Raw genomic sequence first — 18,741 nt, 5'->3', positions numbered from 1 at the left:
ATTAGATTATATAAAATATGTACTCTTTTTGCTTCATTAGGATTTTTTTCTCATTAGGTTTTTTTTTTCTAGTAAGGTTGTAATGAGGCATGTTTCATATATTTATAATAGGTATCTAAGAGGGAGTATTATAAATATTATAAATAGGTGTTAGATGCCCATTCTGAGGGTCCAATGCCAAATGTCATTTTTTTTCATTATCATATATGTTATCCATGTGGCATTCAACTACTTATGCATAGTGTTCAAAGTGTATCACATCCTACTTGTCACTTTCTAAAAATAGTGGCATTTGACGCATCTTGAAATCACACATTGATGAGAAATTCACTTCAAAATTTTATTCAAATTTTTATATTATCCAATTTTCATAATTTTAGTTATTTTATTTATATTTATATATTAAACATATTATATATATTTTTTCCATATACATATTTTCGTAGTACTCCACGATTTCACAATATATTTCAAATTTTAAAAACAAAAAATGGGACACGGAAGCCGAATTGTCCCACGGTGCATCTCCCCCATCACGCCCTTATCTTGACACGTGGAAAAAGTTTCAAAGTTTAACCTAAATTCCCATCCCCAAAGCTAACATAAAACATTTATTATTTTATTGTTACTATTATTCCAAACAAAATCAATTCTGACCTCAAAACTTTGGAGTGTATCAATTGTTACGCTAAACTTTTATTTTTTTCTTTTTTGTAAATGTATTCATTTAACATTTTTCTTATTTTCACTGGTGAATCAATTTAAACATTTAGTAGGATTTACCTCTCAAAAACGTTTGTTATACATCAATTATTAACCATGTGTAAATGACATCCATGGTTAGATTTTACAAAATGAATAATTAAAATTGAGGATAATTTTCAAAAGAAATTCTAGATGGGAGTTTAAGTTGATTCAATTTTAAAAGTTCAACTCTTGTTTAACAACCATTTACACCCTATTTAGTAATTATTTTATTTTTTGGTTATTTGTTTTTTTAAAATTAAGTCTGACACTACTTCCACGTTTTACTTCCGAATTTCTTTTTTTGTTATCTACTTTTTATCAATGGTTTAAAAAATCAAGCCCAATTTTATAAACTAAAAAAGTAGTTTTTTTTTTTGTTTTTTGAATTTGGCAAAAAAATTCAACCATTATACAGAAAGATGTAAATTATAGTAAGAAATGAGGAGGAAATATGCTTAATTTCAAAAAACCAAAAACAAAAATATGAAATAGTTACTAAACGAAGCCTTAGTTTTTGGTTTTTGAAAAATTGTACTTATTTTCTCACAGTCTCTTATCATGTTTTTATCTTTCTTAAATAAATATTTGAATTTTTAGTCAAATTCTAAAAACAAAAACAAATTTTTGAAAATTATGATTCCGTTTGATAACTATTTGGGTTTATTTTCAAAAATTAAGTCTATTTCTTCTAAATTTCTTACAATAATTTACATATTTCTTAAGTAAAATAATTGAATTCTTAACCAAATTTAAAAAATAAAAGTAAGTTTTTGGAAGTTACTTTTTAGTTTTCAAAACCTGACTTGGATTTTGAAAACATTATAAAAGTTAGATAACAAAGCAAAGAATTTAAAGGTGGAAGAAATGTTTATATGCTAAATTTTCAATAACTAGAAACCAAAAGAATCAAATAATTACCAAACAACATCTTTTTACTTTCAAATTTTGACTTGGTTTTTTAAAACATCCATAGCATATAGACAATAAAACAAACAAACCAATATGTTGATGTAGTATTGTACGCTTAATTTTAATAAATTAAAAATAAAAAAATGGTCAGCGTTAGAAATTTATAAATTTGACATATGATTGAAAATGAAAACAAACCAAAAAGTATAAATTGATACACTTGTAAAAATTTATAATTTAAATAGATATAATTATTAGTTTTTTTAATACTATAAAAATCAAACTTTAGAAAAGAAAAATCATATCAATAACTATTGAAATTAACCTGCGATATAATTATTAGTTTAGGATTATAATTCACATTCAGTAGTGTTAAGTTGCTATTATATTTACTTATTTTTATATTTTTGCTTTTTGCTATTTTATTATCATTTTACAAAGAAAAAGAACCGACTCCCCCGGAGCAGCCTGTTCGTTAGCAATTCACGTGCAAACATACACGTGTCACCATCTCCCGCGTTCTAATGCTCAACTCCCATCACCGAATCCAACGGTGGACACTCCCCTATATATATATGCATTAACACATTCAAACACCTCAACACAAAAAAACAAAACACAGAGAACTTTGCCATTTCCATAATCTTCGCAACTTTGCAGCTATGAAATCCGCTCTCCTCCGAACCGGCTCCGTTCCCGTCCTCTCTCCGGCCGCCGCTTCTTTCTCCTTCTCCAACAACAAACCGTTGTATGGAGTTTTCTCCTGCTACAAAAGTTCCGTTTCATCTCCCAAAATCTCTCTACATTTCGAAATCAATCATCGCAGAGGAAAGAATTCCAGTCGTATCCGAAGAGCAGCATCAGAGAGCGACATCACACAATCGCTGCACGAGGTTTTAAATCCACACGATCAATCCAGTGGAGTGAGATCTCGATCTCGATCTCGATCTCGGTCGTTTCCTTCCGGAATTCCAGAGGAGGAGTTGCTGAACGAGGATGAATCCGACGGTGATTCCATGAAGGATGGCGTTGATTTTGTTTCAGATACGTTTTCAAACGGAAGTAATGACCGTAGTAAGATCGGAGCGTACTACGAAGAGTTGCTGAAATTGAACCCGAGCGATGCTCTGTTACTGAGAAACTACGGAAAATTCTTACACGAGGTAATCGAACACTAGAATTATTAAATTGAAACTGTCTTTCGATCTGAAATCGTGAAAGGAAATCGAATCTTACAGTTTAATTTGTTGAATTTGTAAAGGTGGTGAAAGATACGATACGAGCGGAAGAATGCTACAGCAGAGCAATACTCGCAAGTCCAACAGACGGTGAATTACTGGCTTTGTATGGAAAATTAGTATGGGATACTCAAAGAGACAAACGAAGAGCTCAATATTACTTCGATCGCGCCGTCTATGCTTCTCCAAGCGATTGGTAATTTTCGATCTCTAGATCTAGAAATTTAGCCCTAGTTTTATGAACTCGAAGGCTTTTCTGATGAATGTTTGAAATTTGTTTGTGAAGTTTGGTGATAGGACATTACGCTCATTTCTTGTGGCAAGTGGAAGACGATGAGGCAGCAGCGGCGGCGGCGGCGGCAGCGGAGGCTCCACCGGCGGCTGTGGTATCGGCGTATTGATGTGGATGAAATTGGTTTTTGGAAATTAGGAGGGGAAGAGGAAGAACTAACGAAGGAAGTGTGCACGTGATTTGTGCATGGGCCATTTTCAAGAGGGAATAAGATTACGTTATGGGCTGCTGTCAGTTTTCTATTTTATTATATTTAAAGCTCTTTTATATATTTATATTTTTCTCTTTTGTAAAAGTGTATAATCATAATTTTTTGGAAAAGTTTTATCGATGTGTACTTAACAAAGTTAACATTCGATGCATAATGCAAAATGCAGTCTGAATAAAAAGAATAACTCAATTTTTTTTTTCAAAGGTCAAACTCTTTTTTCCTGTTTTTTTAAAATTTAATTTTCCTTTTGTGTTTGGAAAATGGCAACATTATTAAGAGATCATTATATTAGTTGTTTGAGTTGAAAAATTATATATTTCTGTATTAGTTACCATAGAGAAAAAGTCTTTTTACATTTTATTATTCCCTTCTATAGGTTATATGTTATAATATAACATATAATTAGTCATTTTAAGTGGGTAGCTTTTTGAAAAGGAGAGGATTCCCTCCTGGTTGAGTGGCTTCTTGGCCGAAAGAGAAAAGACAAATGAGTTTTGGATTTTTGGATTTTTGTTAGTGATCGATCTTCAAAACTTCTACCTCTCTATTTAAAACTTTCCCTCATTCAAAAATAGTCAGAGTCCACCACTCCTGTTCGTGTTTTCGAGGGAATCTTGAAGAAAAGTCTTCAAAGGTAAGGTTAACCTAATTATATAGCATGCAGTAATTTATGTAAATGCATTACTGTAAAATTTACATTCAGTGAAAAATGGGATTTGGGATGATCTTTCTTCCGCTCACGATTCCCTTCAATTTAGGATCCTTCAATTGTATAAGAGCCAGGTTGTTGGTTTACTGATCCCAAATTCCATTTTAATTCCATTTTTTTAATTGATTTTACAGTGATGGTGGGTTTTACACTTTCTGCATTTTATTTAAAGTTCATGTGATGAATGGTTTTGAATTTGGTTTTGTTGATGGATGTTTTGGGATAGGATACTTATATTTATGGCTTTAATTTCATTTACAAAAAGGCCCCTATTTTGGGCATAATTTTGTTAGAGTCTGTATGCATTGTTTTGAGTCGCTCGTGTTGTTTTTGGGAGCTTCAAAGAAGAAATTCAGAGCACTGCTGTGATGAAGAAGAAAGTAGATCTACAAGATCGTGTAGTAGTGCCACACGATCAGATAACTTTTGTTAAACGATCGTGTAGTATTTGCTACACAATCGTGTAGCTAATGCTACAAGATTATGCAGCAAGTTTTGCAGCTCGTACAACAAGTTTGCTACACGATCATTGTAGAGAGTTCGTTGAAGGGCTGTTTGGTTCAAGCGGTTCAAGGTCTAGTTCACCTATATCGAACTGGATGGCTCTTATGCTATAATAATTAACCTTTTAAGTTTCCTTTTAGGTGTCCTATCCCGGTCCATTAACTGTTTATATTAAATATACATATGATGTATGTTTTATCTTATGTATCATATTGTATATCATATAGTTTTTAAACCCACCATAGGTTATGCATTTATATTCATGCACCATTTTGTATTATAAGTATTATAATATATGTACATGCATGATTTAAATTATTTAGCATGCTCATGCATCATATAGTATAAATGCTATAGTATATGTATGTATGTATTATAGCAGATCCATGCATCATTTATATTATAATGGTTATAATATATTAGTATTGAATGAATATTGCATGAAACATGACATTACCTCAGGTTAATTTATAAATGTTATGATTAATTGAAGTATGTCAAGCATGAAATGGATGTTTTAATTGTTTCATTTATTTATAATTGTTATAACTAAATGAAATTAGAATTAAAATCAATAAATAAGAGTTGCATGCAAATCTTAGGTTATAATCATTTTTTAAAAAATTGTTTTAAAATATGATTAAGATAGACCTAAGATCACATTTCTAATGAGTAGAAAACTTAGTTTAATCTTTCAATCTGTTTAATGGGATTAAATTGATTCTTAATAAAAGATTAAATATGTAACAAATGTATCTATAAGGGACATTTTGGCTAAGACAGGTTCTGGCTAGACTAGGGTACTTAAGTTGATGGAAATGTTGCACCCTTACCTAGGAACCTGTTGGAAAGGTTAATTAGATAGATTTGTTACATACATGCAAGTTTGATCAAAGTCTATTAAAGAGTTTAATGAAACTTCAATCAAAATTGTTTAATCATCAAAGACAAACGTTGTTTTTTAGCAAATTAAAGCATAAAGGTTTGGAACTCGAATCTTATCTTCATCTTAAGTGCTAGGACAGTTATTGTATGAGGTCTACCCAATGCTAGATGCTCGTCGTCGAAGACAAGAGCTGAGACAAGAAGTACGGATAGCCCAAGATCCGTCTCTGACAGAAGAAGAAAACTAGTACTCTCGTCAAGGCGATCATTTGCTTCTTAATAGAGTACCAGACTTATCACACGGCTAACAAACACTTAGATAAAATCAGTAGCCAAATTTTTTCTAAGTTAATTAACCCTAGGTAAAACACTCAGTGGGAGGAAAATGGGGTATATGATACTTCATTTTATCCTCTACACGTTTCTCCCTGTAAATTCACACTGTGAGATCTACAATCAGCCTTAAGGCATCATGGGTGTCCTCCTATTGGTGGTGAATGGAGAGAGTGTTTATAGTAAGTGGGAGCAAGACATGTGACAACGCATCCCTCGATTTCTCTCATTAGGTTAAATAAAGTGTCATGCAGCACCTCGTGGCATCGTGGGTGTCGTCCTAAAGGATGGCAATATTGCATGACGCTTTATTCAATCTCCAGAAATGGATAGGGTTGCTTTAGTTTCATGTCCCAATCGGTTTTTCCCTATGGTTGGCTCATTGGGGCGGAACTCTAGAATCTAAAATGAGGGGTTACACATACAAGAATTGTTAAGGATGTTAACAAATTCTGGACCGAACAATGGTGACTGTTAGTTACAGTGACAAGGTGTTGTTTCTGTCTAATGGTTGAGAATGTCTCATTTTAGTGAAGGGATACTTGATCACCCTACGGTGACTTTTGTCCTGCCTCACTGAAACTTTATTGTAAAATAGATGTAACTTAGGGTACAATAGACTATTTTGCTAAAAATCTGATTGGTTGTCATAAGTGGTTTAATGCAAGTAGACTAAATATAAACAATTTGTTCTTTTTCAGCTTTTCAGCAAATTCTATAACATGGCTACTGCTACTTTAAGTTTACTCATAGCGGATAAATTAATGGGAGAGAATTACGCTAGTTAAAAAAATACAATCAACAGAATACTGATCATCGATGATCTTCGTTTTGTCTTGATGGAGGATTGTCCTCCCATTCCAGCTCACAATGCTCCTCGAAACATTCGGGAAACATATGAGCGTTGGACACAGACAAATGAAAAGGTCCGAGCGTATATCTTTACTAGTCTTAATAAAGTGGGCCGAATTAGCTAGTCATCGATTTTTTTTTTCGACCGCACTTGGGATTTCAACCCAACAATTTATGGCTTAGACATTAAAAGAGAGAAATTTATCATTCAATTTGAACTTTGACAAGTTATGTTCACAAACATATAAGATATTAAAATCAATAGCAAGCAAGAACGCTTTCGTTCTTATTTTCCAAATATCAAATTGTTTACCATTAAAGAAAGAGGTGTATCAACACATTGACCTTCTAAAGTTTCCATAGTTCTAGTAATTAAACTTTTCAAAATATTAATAAGAAACTTTTAGTACCAAAATAATATTTGAAAAATAATTTTACATAAAAAAGCTATCTTCTCTCATACAAATTGTAAGAGTGAGAAACTTAAACAATGGGTATCAATCTAAAATAACTTATGAAACTGTTTATCACAAACAAGAGAGCACCCAACTCGTGAATAGGATTTAATCAAACTAATTAAAACTTTTTCACTAAGTGGGCCCAATTAAGCAAATTAACAAATATTTTGCTAACAAGTAGTTTAAACAATAAATTTATATAAATAATTTCACTTTGAATTAAACAATAAATTAACCATCAAACACAATTTTTAAATCTAATAAAAGGATTAGTAAAAGATATATAAATTTAAGAACTACCAATCAAAATAAATATATATGAGTAATAAATTTAAGAACAAAAATTACAAATAATATCAGCAATAAAATTTAAAAACAAATTAATTACAAAATTAAATAGGAGAGGGATAGAGAAATTAACACTGAGAATTTTATAGTAGTTCGGCACAACCGGCCTACATCCACTTCCCAAACTCTTCTTGGGTATGTCACTACAAACTTCTCTTTTCACGGCTTAGTGTCGAACCGTACAACATTCTTTTTTCGAGCACAAGAACAAATCCGATCCTTTCCACGATTGAGGATCAAACCATTATAACGACTCTTTTTCCCGGATCAAGAGTAATCCTTACAATAGTTTGGAAGAATAAAGAGTACACTTTACAAACTCTCTACAAGAGTGGATTTACAAATTTTAGCACTCAATGAATAAATCCTCACAACATAAAATATCTCTCTCAAGAAGAAGGTGAAAAGAAGAAAATTAAAGCTTGAAGAGAGCAACAATGGAGGCTTAATTAATTATGAAGGATTGAAAATAATGTGTAATTGTCGTATTAATTTGGAGAATAATATGTGTTTAAATAGAGAAGGGATGGTGAAATCCAAAGTTAATTTGGACCATTAGATGTTGGTAAAATAAAATTGAATGGTGGAGATTTAAATTCAATATTAGACACAAATAATAATATATTTCTTTTAAAATCATTTCTTTAAAAACCCAACAAAAAGAAAATGTCTACCATGTGTCCAAAACTAGCCATTAGACACAAACATAAAATATTATTAAATTCATTTTCTTTTTAAAACCAATCCAAAAATCAAAAGCCCACCTTTTCCATTGTTCCAAGTGACATATTTCAGTTGGTCTACATTAGTTGGGGATTTTTCCATTAAACTTGTTTCAGTCATATCTTCTTGGTTTAAGGTCCGATTTAGGTTATTCAAATTGCATTGGAACCGTTGTTTCGAGCTATAACAATGGACATTTCAAAGTACTCAAATTATTAATAAATAAAATTAGGTTTTTTATCATCAAAATATTAATTAATTAATTAATCAATTAGAATTAATTAATTTGGGATTAAGGGTCAAAAAGTCAAATCAAAGAGAAATCTACTTAGTTTTAAAGATATATGTTACAGTGGTTATCATATTGAGACTGATCAAAAGAATAATATGAAGTATGTTTATATCTTATCTACTATCTTATATGAAAAACGTATACTGGAAAAGTTGTCTGCTTTATCTTCTGGATTATATTATACTCATATACGAGTAATTGAAACATATGCAACAATGAACCTGAAGTTCATGAATCTAGACATGTTTACCATTTGGCATGACAAATTAGGTCATCCAAGGTTTATAATGATGAGAAGAATTATTGAGAATTCAAATGGACACCCATTGAAGAGCCAGAAGATTCTTTAATCTAATAAATTATCATGTGATGCTTGCTCTCAAGGCAAATTAATAATTAGACCATCACCAGCCAAAGTGAGAATTGAATCCCCTACATTTTAGAACGAATTCATGGTGATATATGTGGACCTATTAACCCATCAAGTGGATCATTTAGATATTTTATGGTATTAATAGACACATCCCACAGATAACCACATGTATGCTTATTATCAAGTTGAAATCTTGCATTTGCAAGATTACTTGCTCAAATAATTAAGTTAAGAGCACAATTTTCTTGATTATATAATTAAGATCATTCGTTTTGATAATGTTACATCCCAAACTTTTGATAATTATGTCAATTGGGATAAGTGTTGAACATCCTGTAGCTCATGTTCATACACAAAATGGTTTAACATAATTATTTATAAAATGTTTGTAATTAATTGCATGCTATTTTGCATGTAGTGTCACTTGTACACATTAGGCTAGCCGTTTATCATAAATACTCGCTATTACAATTAGCTTATGGCCATGAGCCAGATATTTTCTATCTGAGAATTTTTGGATTTATTGTATACGTTCCAATTTCTCCACCACTATATACTAAGATGGTTCCTCAAATAGGGTTGGCAATGGGGCCGGGGTGGGGAGGGGGAGGGTTCCCCGTCCCCGTTGGGGATTCTACCCCCATCCCGCCCCGTCCCATCCCCACGGCGGGGATTCCCCATCGGGGAAACGGGTCCTCGTGGGGACCCATTCCTCATTTTCTCTTTTGTTTTTTCATGGAGACTTTTTTTTAAATTTTTCCCCTAAAATTGTATTTGGTTTGGGCTTGAACAGTTTAGTTGGGCTTAGATTGGGCAAATGTAAAAAAGTTAAATACCTATACCTATATATATATATATATATATATGTCAAAAACCTAACTGGGCGGGGGCGGGGCGGGGGCAGGGGCAGGGACAGGGATACCTTCTTCATCCCTGTCCCATCCCTGGTGGGGTCCCTAATTGACCCCATCCCCGGTAAAACTGGGGTGGGAACCGCCGCGTAGAATTTTGCCAACCCTATCCTCAAAGGAGGTTATGAATATAGGTTAGATATGATTCCCATCAATTATTAAATATCTTGAACCCCTGACGGATGATGTATTCACTGCACGATTTGCGAATTATCATTTTAATGAGACCCATTTTTCAACATTAAAGGGAGGAATTAAGAAGTTGGAAAAAGAAATTACTTTGAATGCACCACTATTGGCTCATTTAGATCCCCGTATAGATCAATGTGAACTTGAAATTCAGAAGATAATTCATTTGCAAAATATAGAAAATCAATTACCAGATACATTTATAGATGCAAAGAAAATAACTAAATCTCATATATCAACGACAAATGTTCTATCGAAAATTGATATCTAAATACAGCAAGTTGTCATTAATGAGTCTGGAATATGTCAAAAGCGTGGTAGACCAGTGGATTCCAAAAATAAAAATCTTTGAAAACGAAAAATAATTAATAGTAAAAAAGACTTGGTTGAGGATTTAAATACCCGTGAAGAAATCCTTGACATGACTAGCGAGGAAGATGAAATACCTAAAGATATTAATGAGATTTTAATAAACTATGTCATGACAAGAAAAGGATAGAACCGAACTAATGTAGTTATTGACAACATTTTTGCGTATAATGTTGCTCTTGATATTATATTTGAAAATGAGGATCCTAAACCAAAATCTATTGAAGAATGTCGACATAGAAAAGATTGACTTCATTGGAAATAAGCAATTGAGACAAATTTAAACTCACTTTCAAAACGTCAAGACCAGTAAGCCGAACACCATAAGGTGTCAAACCTCTAGGATACAAATGGGTATTTGTGAAAAAAAGAAATGAAAATAATGTGGTCACAAGATATAAAGCAAGACTAGTTGCGTAAGGTTTCTCACGATCTGACATTGATTATGAGGTGACATATTCTCCAGTGGTGAATGCAATTGCACTAAGATATTTATTTGGTCTAATGTGTATAAAAATATGAACGTGCATCTTATGGATATAGTCACAACATATCTATATGAATCTCTTGATAATGATATTTATATGAGAATCCCAGAAGGATTTAAGGTACCTAAAACATATAAATCAAATTCCTGAGAATTGTATTCAATAAAGTTACAGAGATCATTATATGGATTGAAACAATCAGGACGAATGTGGTATAATCACCTGAGTGGATATTTGTTGAAAGAACGATATCAAAATAATCCAATATGTCCGTGTGTTTTTATAAAGAAATCACAATCAGGATTTTCTATTATAACTATATATGTTGATGATTTAAATATAATTGAAACTTCTGAAGAGCTTTTAAAGGCAATAGAATATCTTAAAAAAAAAAAAATTAGATGAAAGCTCTCGAAAAATAAAATTTTGCCTTGACTTGAAAATTGAATATTTAGTAGATGAGATATTTGTTCATCAGTCAACCTATACAAGAAAAGTTTGAAAATGTTCTATATGGACAAAACATATCTATAAAATATTCCAATGGAAGTTCGTTCACTAAATGTGAAGAAAGATATATTTCGACCTCAAGATAATAACAAAGAACTTCTTAGTTCTGAAGTACCATATCTTAGTGCAATTGGTGCACTTATGTATCTTGCTAATAATACAAGACCAGATATTGCATTTTCAGTAAATTTATTGGCAAGATATAGTTCTTCTTCAACAAAAAGACATTGGAATGATATTAAGCATATACTCCGTTATCTCTAAGGAATGATCAACATGGGTTTGTTTGTTCAAATAAATCATATTTTGATCTAGTTAGTTATGCAGATTTTGGATATTTATCTGATCCACACAAAGCTAGATCTCAAACAGTTTATCTGTTCACATGTGGAGAAACTACTAAATCATGGCGATTGGTGAAACGGACCATAACGATCACTTCTTCAAATCATGCTGAAATTCTTGCAATTCACAAGGCTAGTCAAGAATGTGTATGGCTAAGATCAATGACTCAGTACATTCGTGAAACATGTGGCTTATCTTTTAATAAAAATCTTCCAACGATATTATATGAAGACAACACAACAGGCATATCCCAAATCAAAGGAGGATATATTAAAGAAGATAAAACAAAATATATTTTACCAAAACTTTTCTATACTCATGATCTTGAAGAAAATGGTGACATCACAACAAATTTGTTCGAATGATAACCTGGCAAACTTAGTTACAAAATCATTACCAACCGCAACCTTTGAAAAATTGGTTGCACAACATTGGAATGCGGCGACTCAAAGATCTCAAGTGATGTTTTCATCAGAGGGAGTAAATATACTATATTCTTTGTAAGATTATCAGATTATATGAAATATGTACTCTTTTTCCTTCATCAGAAGTTTTTTCCAGTGGGTTTTTTTCTAGCAAGGTTTTAACGAGACATATTTCATATATATAATGGTCATCTAAAGGGGAGTATTATAAATATGTTAAATTAGGTGTAATGTAGATGCCCATTATTAGTGTCCATTGGCTATGTGTCATTTATCCATTACTATGTGTTGTCCACGTGTCTCAATATTACACACTATTAGTCTCCATGTAATCCATCTCCTACTTGCCAAATTGCCTATAAATAGTGGTATATGGTGGATTTTGGAAGATACATACATATTGGTGATCAATCCAAAAAGATTGGAGAAAATGGAGAAATTCATATTTTGTTATTTTATTTACTTTTAATATATATTTATTTTATTATTATATTATATTGTATTTATTTTAATATTATATTTTATTAATGTTCATGTTCTCGTTGTACTCCTCAAGTTCACAACAGATATTTAATATACGAAGTTTTATAAGTAAATTTTATTTATAAGTTTTATGTCTAATTACAAATTATTTTTTATTTCTTTAAATTATATAATAAAAAAACATAATTGTTAACTAGGGCTTTTAGTTTTCAGGGCCATCATGGTAATAAATATAAACTCAATTGAAAAGAATATTATAAGTACAAGATAAAAGTGAAATTAATTAAAGCAGCAAGGTAAAAGGAAAAACACAACAATAAACAAAATTTTCAACCCTTATGATAATCTCTACACTCTCTAATACTAATAGTGCTCTCTTTAAGCTATATTTAATTAAACATAGTTTATTTCACATTTAAGTTTGAACCATGTTACTTTGTAAAATTTTAAACTTCCAAGTTATTTTTTAAGACAATCCTAGGAAGATGTTAAAGTTGCAATAATAAATTATATTATGCTATTTACATAATCGAATAAATAATATTGCTAAAACGAGCATATCTCTAGTATGTGTGACTAAGAGGATTTTTATTCGAATCTCAATCTACAATTATACTAGTGCATGCACTTTAAACCACTTTATAATCTCCCATTTTCAACCACTTTGAAATTAAATGGAGCACTTTCAACCTTTACAAATGTCATAAAGATCTTGAAAAGTGCAAAAGCAGTCCCAATCAGATTTTAATATAGCCCTAATTTTAGATTACCAGCTCAATTAGAGTTCATTAAAAAAAAATTGATAAAAATGTGGGCACTAATTTGTGAAAATAGGTATTATGTATATATGGAATCTCCAAATTTGGTATTTTTAGTGATTTACTATCTTTACTCATTTTTGGTTTTATATTTATTTATTGGGTAATATGTTCGATTTTTTTATTTTCCATTCTTGTTTTAAGAACATAATGGAAATAGAAAAGGATATGGTCAGATTTAAATTTTACAAAAATATACATGAACTGAAATCTAAATTTAGAAAAATAAATCAATTAAAAAAAACATATATTTATATCAAAACATATAATTAGAAGAGAGATCAACAAAAAAAAAAAAAAGATATAGAAACAAATCTTAACAATTACTAACTTACAAAAATCTCGATATTGATATCGACATCGATATTTTAATCCTTGATTTAAATAAATATCATTGATGAAGATGTTGGATATTCAAATCCAAACTCGACGAAAAAAAATCACAATAAAGGTTATTCATGTTAGCAAATTTGGTTCAAATCAAAGATAGGATGTGGGGTATGTAAAGTGAGAAAATTAGGATTGATTTTCCAGGTGAATAAAATAGAAATGGTCCACAAATTGACCACATTGAATTACAAATATGCCAAAATATATTATTCACAAATGAATATGATCTTCCATTTTATGATTTTTGGTCAAACAAAGGAATATGATCATCCATTGTATGATTCTGGTCAATCAAAAATAAAATTATCCATAAGAAACTGAACAATTACTGACGATCAAATCGAAATTTAATAACTCTGATCCTTCTCCCCAACTCTCCCAAACCTCACATCCACATTTATAGTTAAACACCAAACAAATCAATTATCATCACCTTCAATGGCTGCAAAGGGGATTATGCTATATCTGTACATGGAATGCAGCTGCAAATTCCGTTCCCGAGTCAATCGAAATATCCAAGCTCAACAGTGTTAGGCCATAGAATGCTATGATTTACTCTTGCCAACTAAAGTCGGGGTCACCGAGACAATTCCAATCAGAAACAGTGTGGCAATCGAGTTGAAGTCGTATAGGTCACCAACCGATCGCAATTCTCCGAGCGCCAATCCAGCCTGCCATGGAATTCAATAAATAAGTCATCGTTGGTTCTTCACTCACTCAACTAAAAATGTTGATTTGAGAACAAGTCCATTACTTAGTACAACAATGTGCAAATGCAAACTAGACATTTTCTTGCTGAAGTCTTATTCAGTAATCAACAATCATTTATGCTCTTTAATCCATTCTATAGATTTGTTAATTTTGTCCAACTATGTAACAAGTTTAAGAACGAGTTAGGAATGAAATAAAGACGAAACAACTGCAATGGAGAAGTGATTACCCTGACTGTAACGTATGCAGCTGGGATGAGACCAACCACAGTGGCGAGAAAGAAGGTACGGTAAGGCACATCGACGATCGGAGATGCAACATTGATGAATGTATTTGGCAAGGTTGGAGTCAATCTTAGAAAAAGCATGTAATTCAACAGTTTTTCCCTTCTCCTAGAAACCTGAGAGTGAATGGAAATAACAAGCCATTCAACATCCAAAAACCTTATAGAATCACCTGCAAAACAGAGATGGGGAGTTGAAACTTACCTGATCTTGAAAGAACTTCACCTTTTCAGGCCAAAGAGTAAAGGCGAGGGGCTTCCCAATCATCTTTGAGAGGAAATAGCAAGAGGAAGCTCCGGCTGTAGCAGTGAATACGACGAGAGCAACGCCCTTAAAGACTCCAAAGAGGGCTCCGGCCAGCAGTGACATGAAAACCGTTCCAGGTATCATGAAGGTCTGCATAAAGATGTAGACGACGCAGTATCCCACCAAGACCTGTGCAGTGTAGTCACTTGTATATTCCTCAAGGTGATCTCTAAAAGAAAGGGAGATAGCTTTAAACAAGATCCCAGAAGATGAAATAAACATATCTATCATCATCCCAGTAAATTAATGATTCAAGATCGACCGGTCAAGTATTTAAGCTCTTAAAATCATCAAGTAACAATCCATACCCAAACATTCTAGCTTTTACATTCCATTCCTACTCAATAAAGTAATATTTATGATGATCAAATGACATTTAAATCCTGCATTCTGCTCTCACACAGAAATAGAACAAGTACATATTCAGAGTGTTGGAATGCCTAGAATCTGTTATTTGGCTCTCCGAAGGATCAAACACAGGATTTCGCTTGCATTCGTTTATCTGTTATTTACGATTATGGGCCTAATTTATACAAGAAAGTGCTGCCGAATCTCATTAGCCAAAAACTTTCTCAAGGAACAGGCCAGATCTGATGCTTTCTCATAAACACAAACACTTGAATTTAAAAGAACCTTCCCCCACAATTTCAATAACCATACAAATGATTTGGAAGACATCTCTAGAGAATTATTTCAGCATCCATTCAACAAGAACATTTCAATCATTCAAGGGCTACATAAATAACACGAACCCACATAACAACTTGAGAAGCCATTGAAAGCTTCACTAATAGAGGGTCCAAATCAATGAGGGGGGTCAATTCATTCCACTCCTATTCCAAGAACAAGAACTCAACCAAACCCAATTCCACAAATTACAATAAAAACAACCCAATCTACCGATTATAATCAAAACAGAGGTTTGTAAAACGAATGAAACGAAAGACCTGAAATCCCAATTCCCACATCCATCATCAAAATCCAACAACAACAAACGAAAAATGAAATAAGCTTGAACATAATAATACAATACCTGAGGATTTGAAGATCTTGAAGGTTACGAGGAAGCTTGAGGAAGCTGTAATCGGAGGCCGGCATGGTTAGGTAAACACAGAGAAGGCCAAAAAGGAAGGCAATTACAACAGTGGTAAACACACCCACCTCCCAAAAACTCAATTGAAACTTACCCATCTTACCAACAACAACATTCGTTTCCCCTTTCTTCTCCATTTTCTTCCAAGATTTTCCCCCCTTTCCCTTGAAACTAAACAACCCTTTTTCCCTTTTCTCGGGAAACAAACAGAGAAGCAGAGGAAAAGGGGGGAAGAGAAAGAGAAAAGGAAAGAGAAACTGAAATCTATTTTACAACTCCATTACCTTACCCCCCAATTATCTTCTTTCCTTTAGGATCACTCAAAAGGGTGGGGAGAGATTGGAATGGAGAAGGAGAATATTCGCCAAAAGGGGAATTCAATACGCAATACAGAAACCCAATCGAGATGTTTTTGTAAGGCTTAAATAAGTAAACTCAATGTGGTCAATTCAATGGCTTTTCAAATTATTTTCCTTCGAAAAAAAAATGGGAATTAATCTTTGAATTGAATAAAGGCCTTTGAAATTTTGATGGCTGTTTGTTTTGTTGTTGATTTTGGTTAGGTACTTCGCAATTTCCTCCTCCGTCGTATCGTTTTCAATGGCTCTAATCCACTAATTCAATTCTTCTTCCTTTCCTAAAGAGTGTTGATAGAGATGTAATGCAATATGTAACGCGGAATGTTTTTCCACCACTAGAAAGAAACAATTATATAATGTTCATGTTTTTTATAGTATGCTATTGAAATTGTAATTTCAAATTTGCACCTTGTTATTAGTCGGTGTTCAAATTTGGTATTTTTGTATAGATGACCCAAATTGGGAGAGAATGAGAATCAATGTAGTTTTTTTACACCCGTGTAGAACACATAAGGGTATATTTGGTCTAAGGAATTGAGAAGTAGGAATTGTGAACTCTGATCCTTGTTTGTCCCAAGGAGTTGGTAGATCTCATTACTAAAAAAACATCAATTTTATATTTATCAACTCTTAGGTTCTAAGAGTTTACAACTCTCTAGACTTCATAACTTCGCCTATTCGGTTTTCGTGAGATCTTGAAGTTTTTTTTAGTTTATTTCAATTTATAATTTTTGTTATTTCATTTGGCTTACAGTTGAGGTTTGAACGTTGTTGTTATAAACAATGTATGTACATTTATACTATAATTTTCTGTATATCTAGTTAAAGTGTAATCAGTTGTTAATATCATCTTTAGTTCTTATGTACACGGGTTTTTCCCCAACAATTACAAGATTAATGATAGGTTGCATTTAGCACATTTTATCTAACTCACATGCTCATATAAACTTCAAAAGACATTGTACACTGTGGGGCCTCACATTGTTTTTTTAGTGTTGGAATACATGTACAAGTCACTACATGTAATTTGACCACTCAATCTCTTCTCATTTAATTAGGTTTGAATTATTGACGATTCCTCACCACTCTTAGTCTAATGGTTTACTTAATAGTTTGGCTTGCCCTAAGCTACCATAGTAATTTCTAGTATTATCTAAAAAATTATTCGTCAAATATGACTTCGTAAACTCTTAATCAGTTGTTCTAAAGCAAGCATAACTTATTTGACATACGAATATATCAATGGTCAAAAAGTCATTGGTTTGAACCTCTACCCTTTTTATTAAAATAAAAAATAAAAACTCGTAATCAGTTGGGTTTCATTGTATTATCTATATCTATGATAACAATTTTATTTATAGCATAACCTTAGAACTCAACATAGTTATACAATCTATAGAGCAAATCTTGTTCAAATAAGGTCATAAAACTTGGTAACATATATCCTAGCATAACAAATGTATTGAATTAAGGTATGTTCCTTTTTTTAATAAAAAATAATAATAAAATAAACAATATATTAATTGTTTATTTTTTTTTATTCACACACATGAATCTCTGTTCTGTTGTGTCCAACTGCTAAAAGAATAAACAGAGTGGTTTGAAGATAGAGAGAAAACTAAAAACAAAAAAAAAAAAAGAATAAATAAACGACATTGCCACGTAAGCCACGATAAGCACGTGATCTGGTAGGTTACGGCGCAAACATTATGAAATATCTAAATTACCCTTCCCTAAATCATTCGTCTTCCTTGAACGTCGGTTGATCCCATGTGCCAATTATTCTCGTGTTATCTTTAAATATTACCAAATTTCGAAATGTCTTCTTTGCCCTTTTGTCTCTTTCTCCCCCTCTTTGGTTTCTCCCGCCTAAACGATGGGCTAAAACTGTCTTTTCTTGCTTCGTTTTATTTTTTGTTCATTAATAATTTATTTCTATATTAAATTATACTTTTAGTTTGTTTGTAAAAAAATTCTTATAAATAAAAAAATCTTAAAAATATTTATATTTTATATTTTTTGCGTGTAAATGTTTTTTTAATAATTTTTAATAATTAAAAAGGCCCTTGTTTCTATCTGTTTAGTATTTAAATTTAAACAAATTTCAAATGTCTTCCAACCTTTGTTGTTTTATTTAAGTGATGATGTTACATGTTAATTTAATAATTATGGATTGATTGAGCATG

At 31.9% G+C, this 18,741-nt stretch overlaps 2 protein-coding genes across 2 annotated transcripts; one reads left to right on the top strand and one right to left on the bottom strand.

Moving 5' to 3' along the window:
* The first annotated feature begins 2,233 nt into the window (after positions 1–2,233).
* On the top strand, positions 2,234–4,786 carry LOC120078207. The gene is made up of 3 exons (XM_039032433.1): positions 2,234–2,819; positions 2,918–3,090; positions 3,181–4,786. Exons 1-3 carry the CDS (start codon positions 2,319–2,321, stop codon positions 3,293–3,295), a joined length of 789 nt encoding a protein of 262 aa, XP_038888361.1. The 5' UTR covers positions 2,234–2,318; the 3' UTR covers positions 3,296–4,786.
* A 9,152-nt stretch (positions 4,787–13,938) lies between these two features.
* Positions 13,939–16,596, bottom strand: LOC120078311 (uncharacterized membrane protein At4g09580). Its single transcript, XM_039032545.1, has 4 exons — positions 16,137–16,596; positions 15,002–15,272; positions 14,743–14,913; positions 13,939–14,473 (listed from the first exon to the last, which is right to left on the bottom strand). Exons 1-4 carry the CDS (start codon positions 16,331–16,333, stop codon positions 14,348–14,350), a joined length of 765 nt encoding a protein of 254 aa, XP_038888473.1. The 5' UTR covers positions 16,334–16,596; the 3' UTR covers positions 13,939–14,347.
* Between the last annotated feature and the right edge of the window lie 2,145 nt (positions 16,597–18,741).

The sequence above is a fragment of the Benincasa hispida genome, chromosome 5 (assembly GCF_009727055.1).
Source record: "Benincasa hispida cultivar B227 chromosome 5, ASM972705v1, whole genome shotgun sequence".
Taxonomy (NCBI): Eukaryota; Viridiplantae; Streptophyta; class Magnoliopsida; order Cucurbitales; family Cucurbitaceae; genus Benincasa; species Benincasa hispida.
Note: the sequence above shows the minus strand (reverse complement) of the source record. Positions and strands in the feature narration are given on the sequence as shown.

Bases quoted from the DNA above. Each gene is read 5' to 3' on its own strand.
- LOC120078311 (XM_039032545.1), bottom strand. From the start codon at position 16,333: ATGGAGAAGAAAGGGGAAACGAATGTTGTTGTTGGTAAGATGGGTAAG. The intron at 15,273-16,136 runs GTATTGTATTAT...CCTTTCTTTTAG, and splicing joins CAAGATCTTCAAATCCTCAG to AGATCACCTTGAGGAATATA. The intron at 14,474-14,742 runs GTAATCACTTCT...ATTCCATGGCAG, and splicing joins CTGCATACGTTACAGTCAGG to GCTGGATTGGCGCTCGGAGA.
- LOC120078207 (XM_039032433.1), top strand. From the start codon at position 2,319: ATGAAATCCGCTCTCCTCCGAACCGGCTCCGTTCCCGTCCTCTCTCCG. The intron at 2,820-2,917 runs GTAATCGAACAC...GAATTTGTAAAG, and splicing joins ACGGAAAATTCTTACACGAG to GTGGTGAAAGATACGATACG. The intron at 3,091-3,180 runs GTAATTTTCGAT...TTGTTTGTGAAG, and splicing joins TATGCTTCTCCAAGCGATTG to TTTGGTGATAGGACATTACG.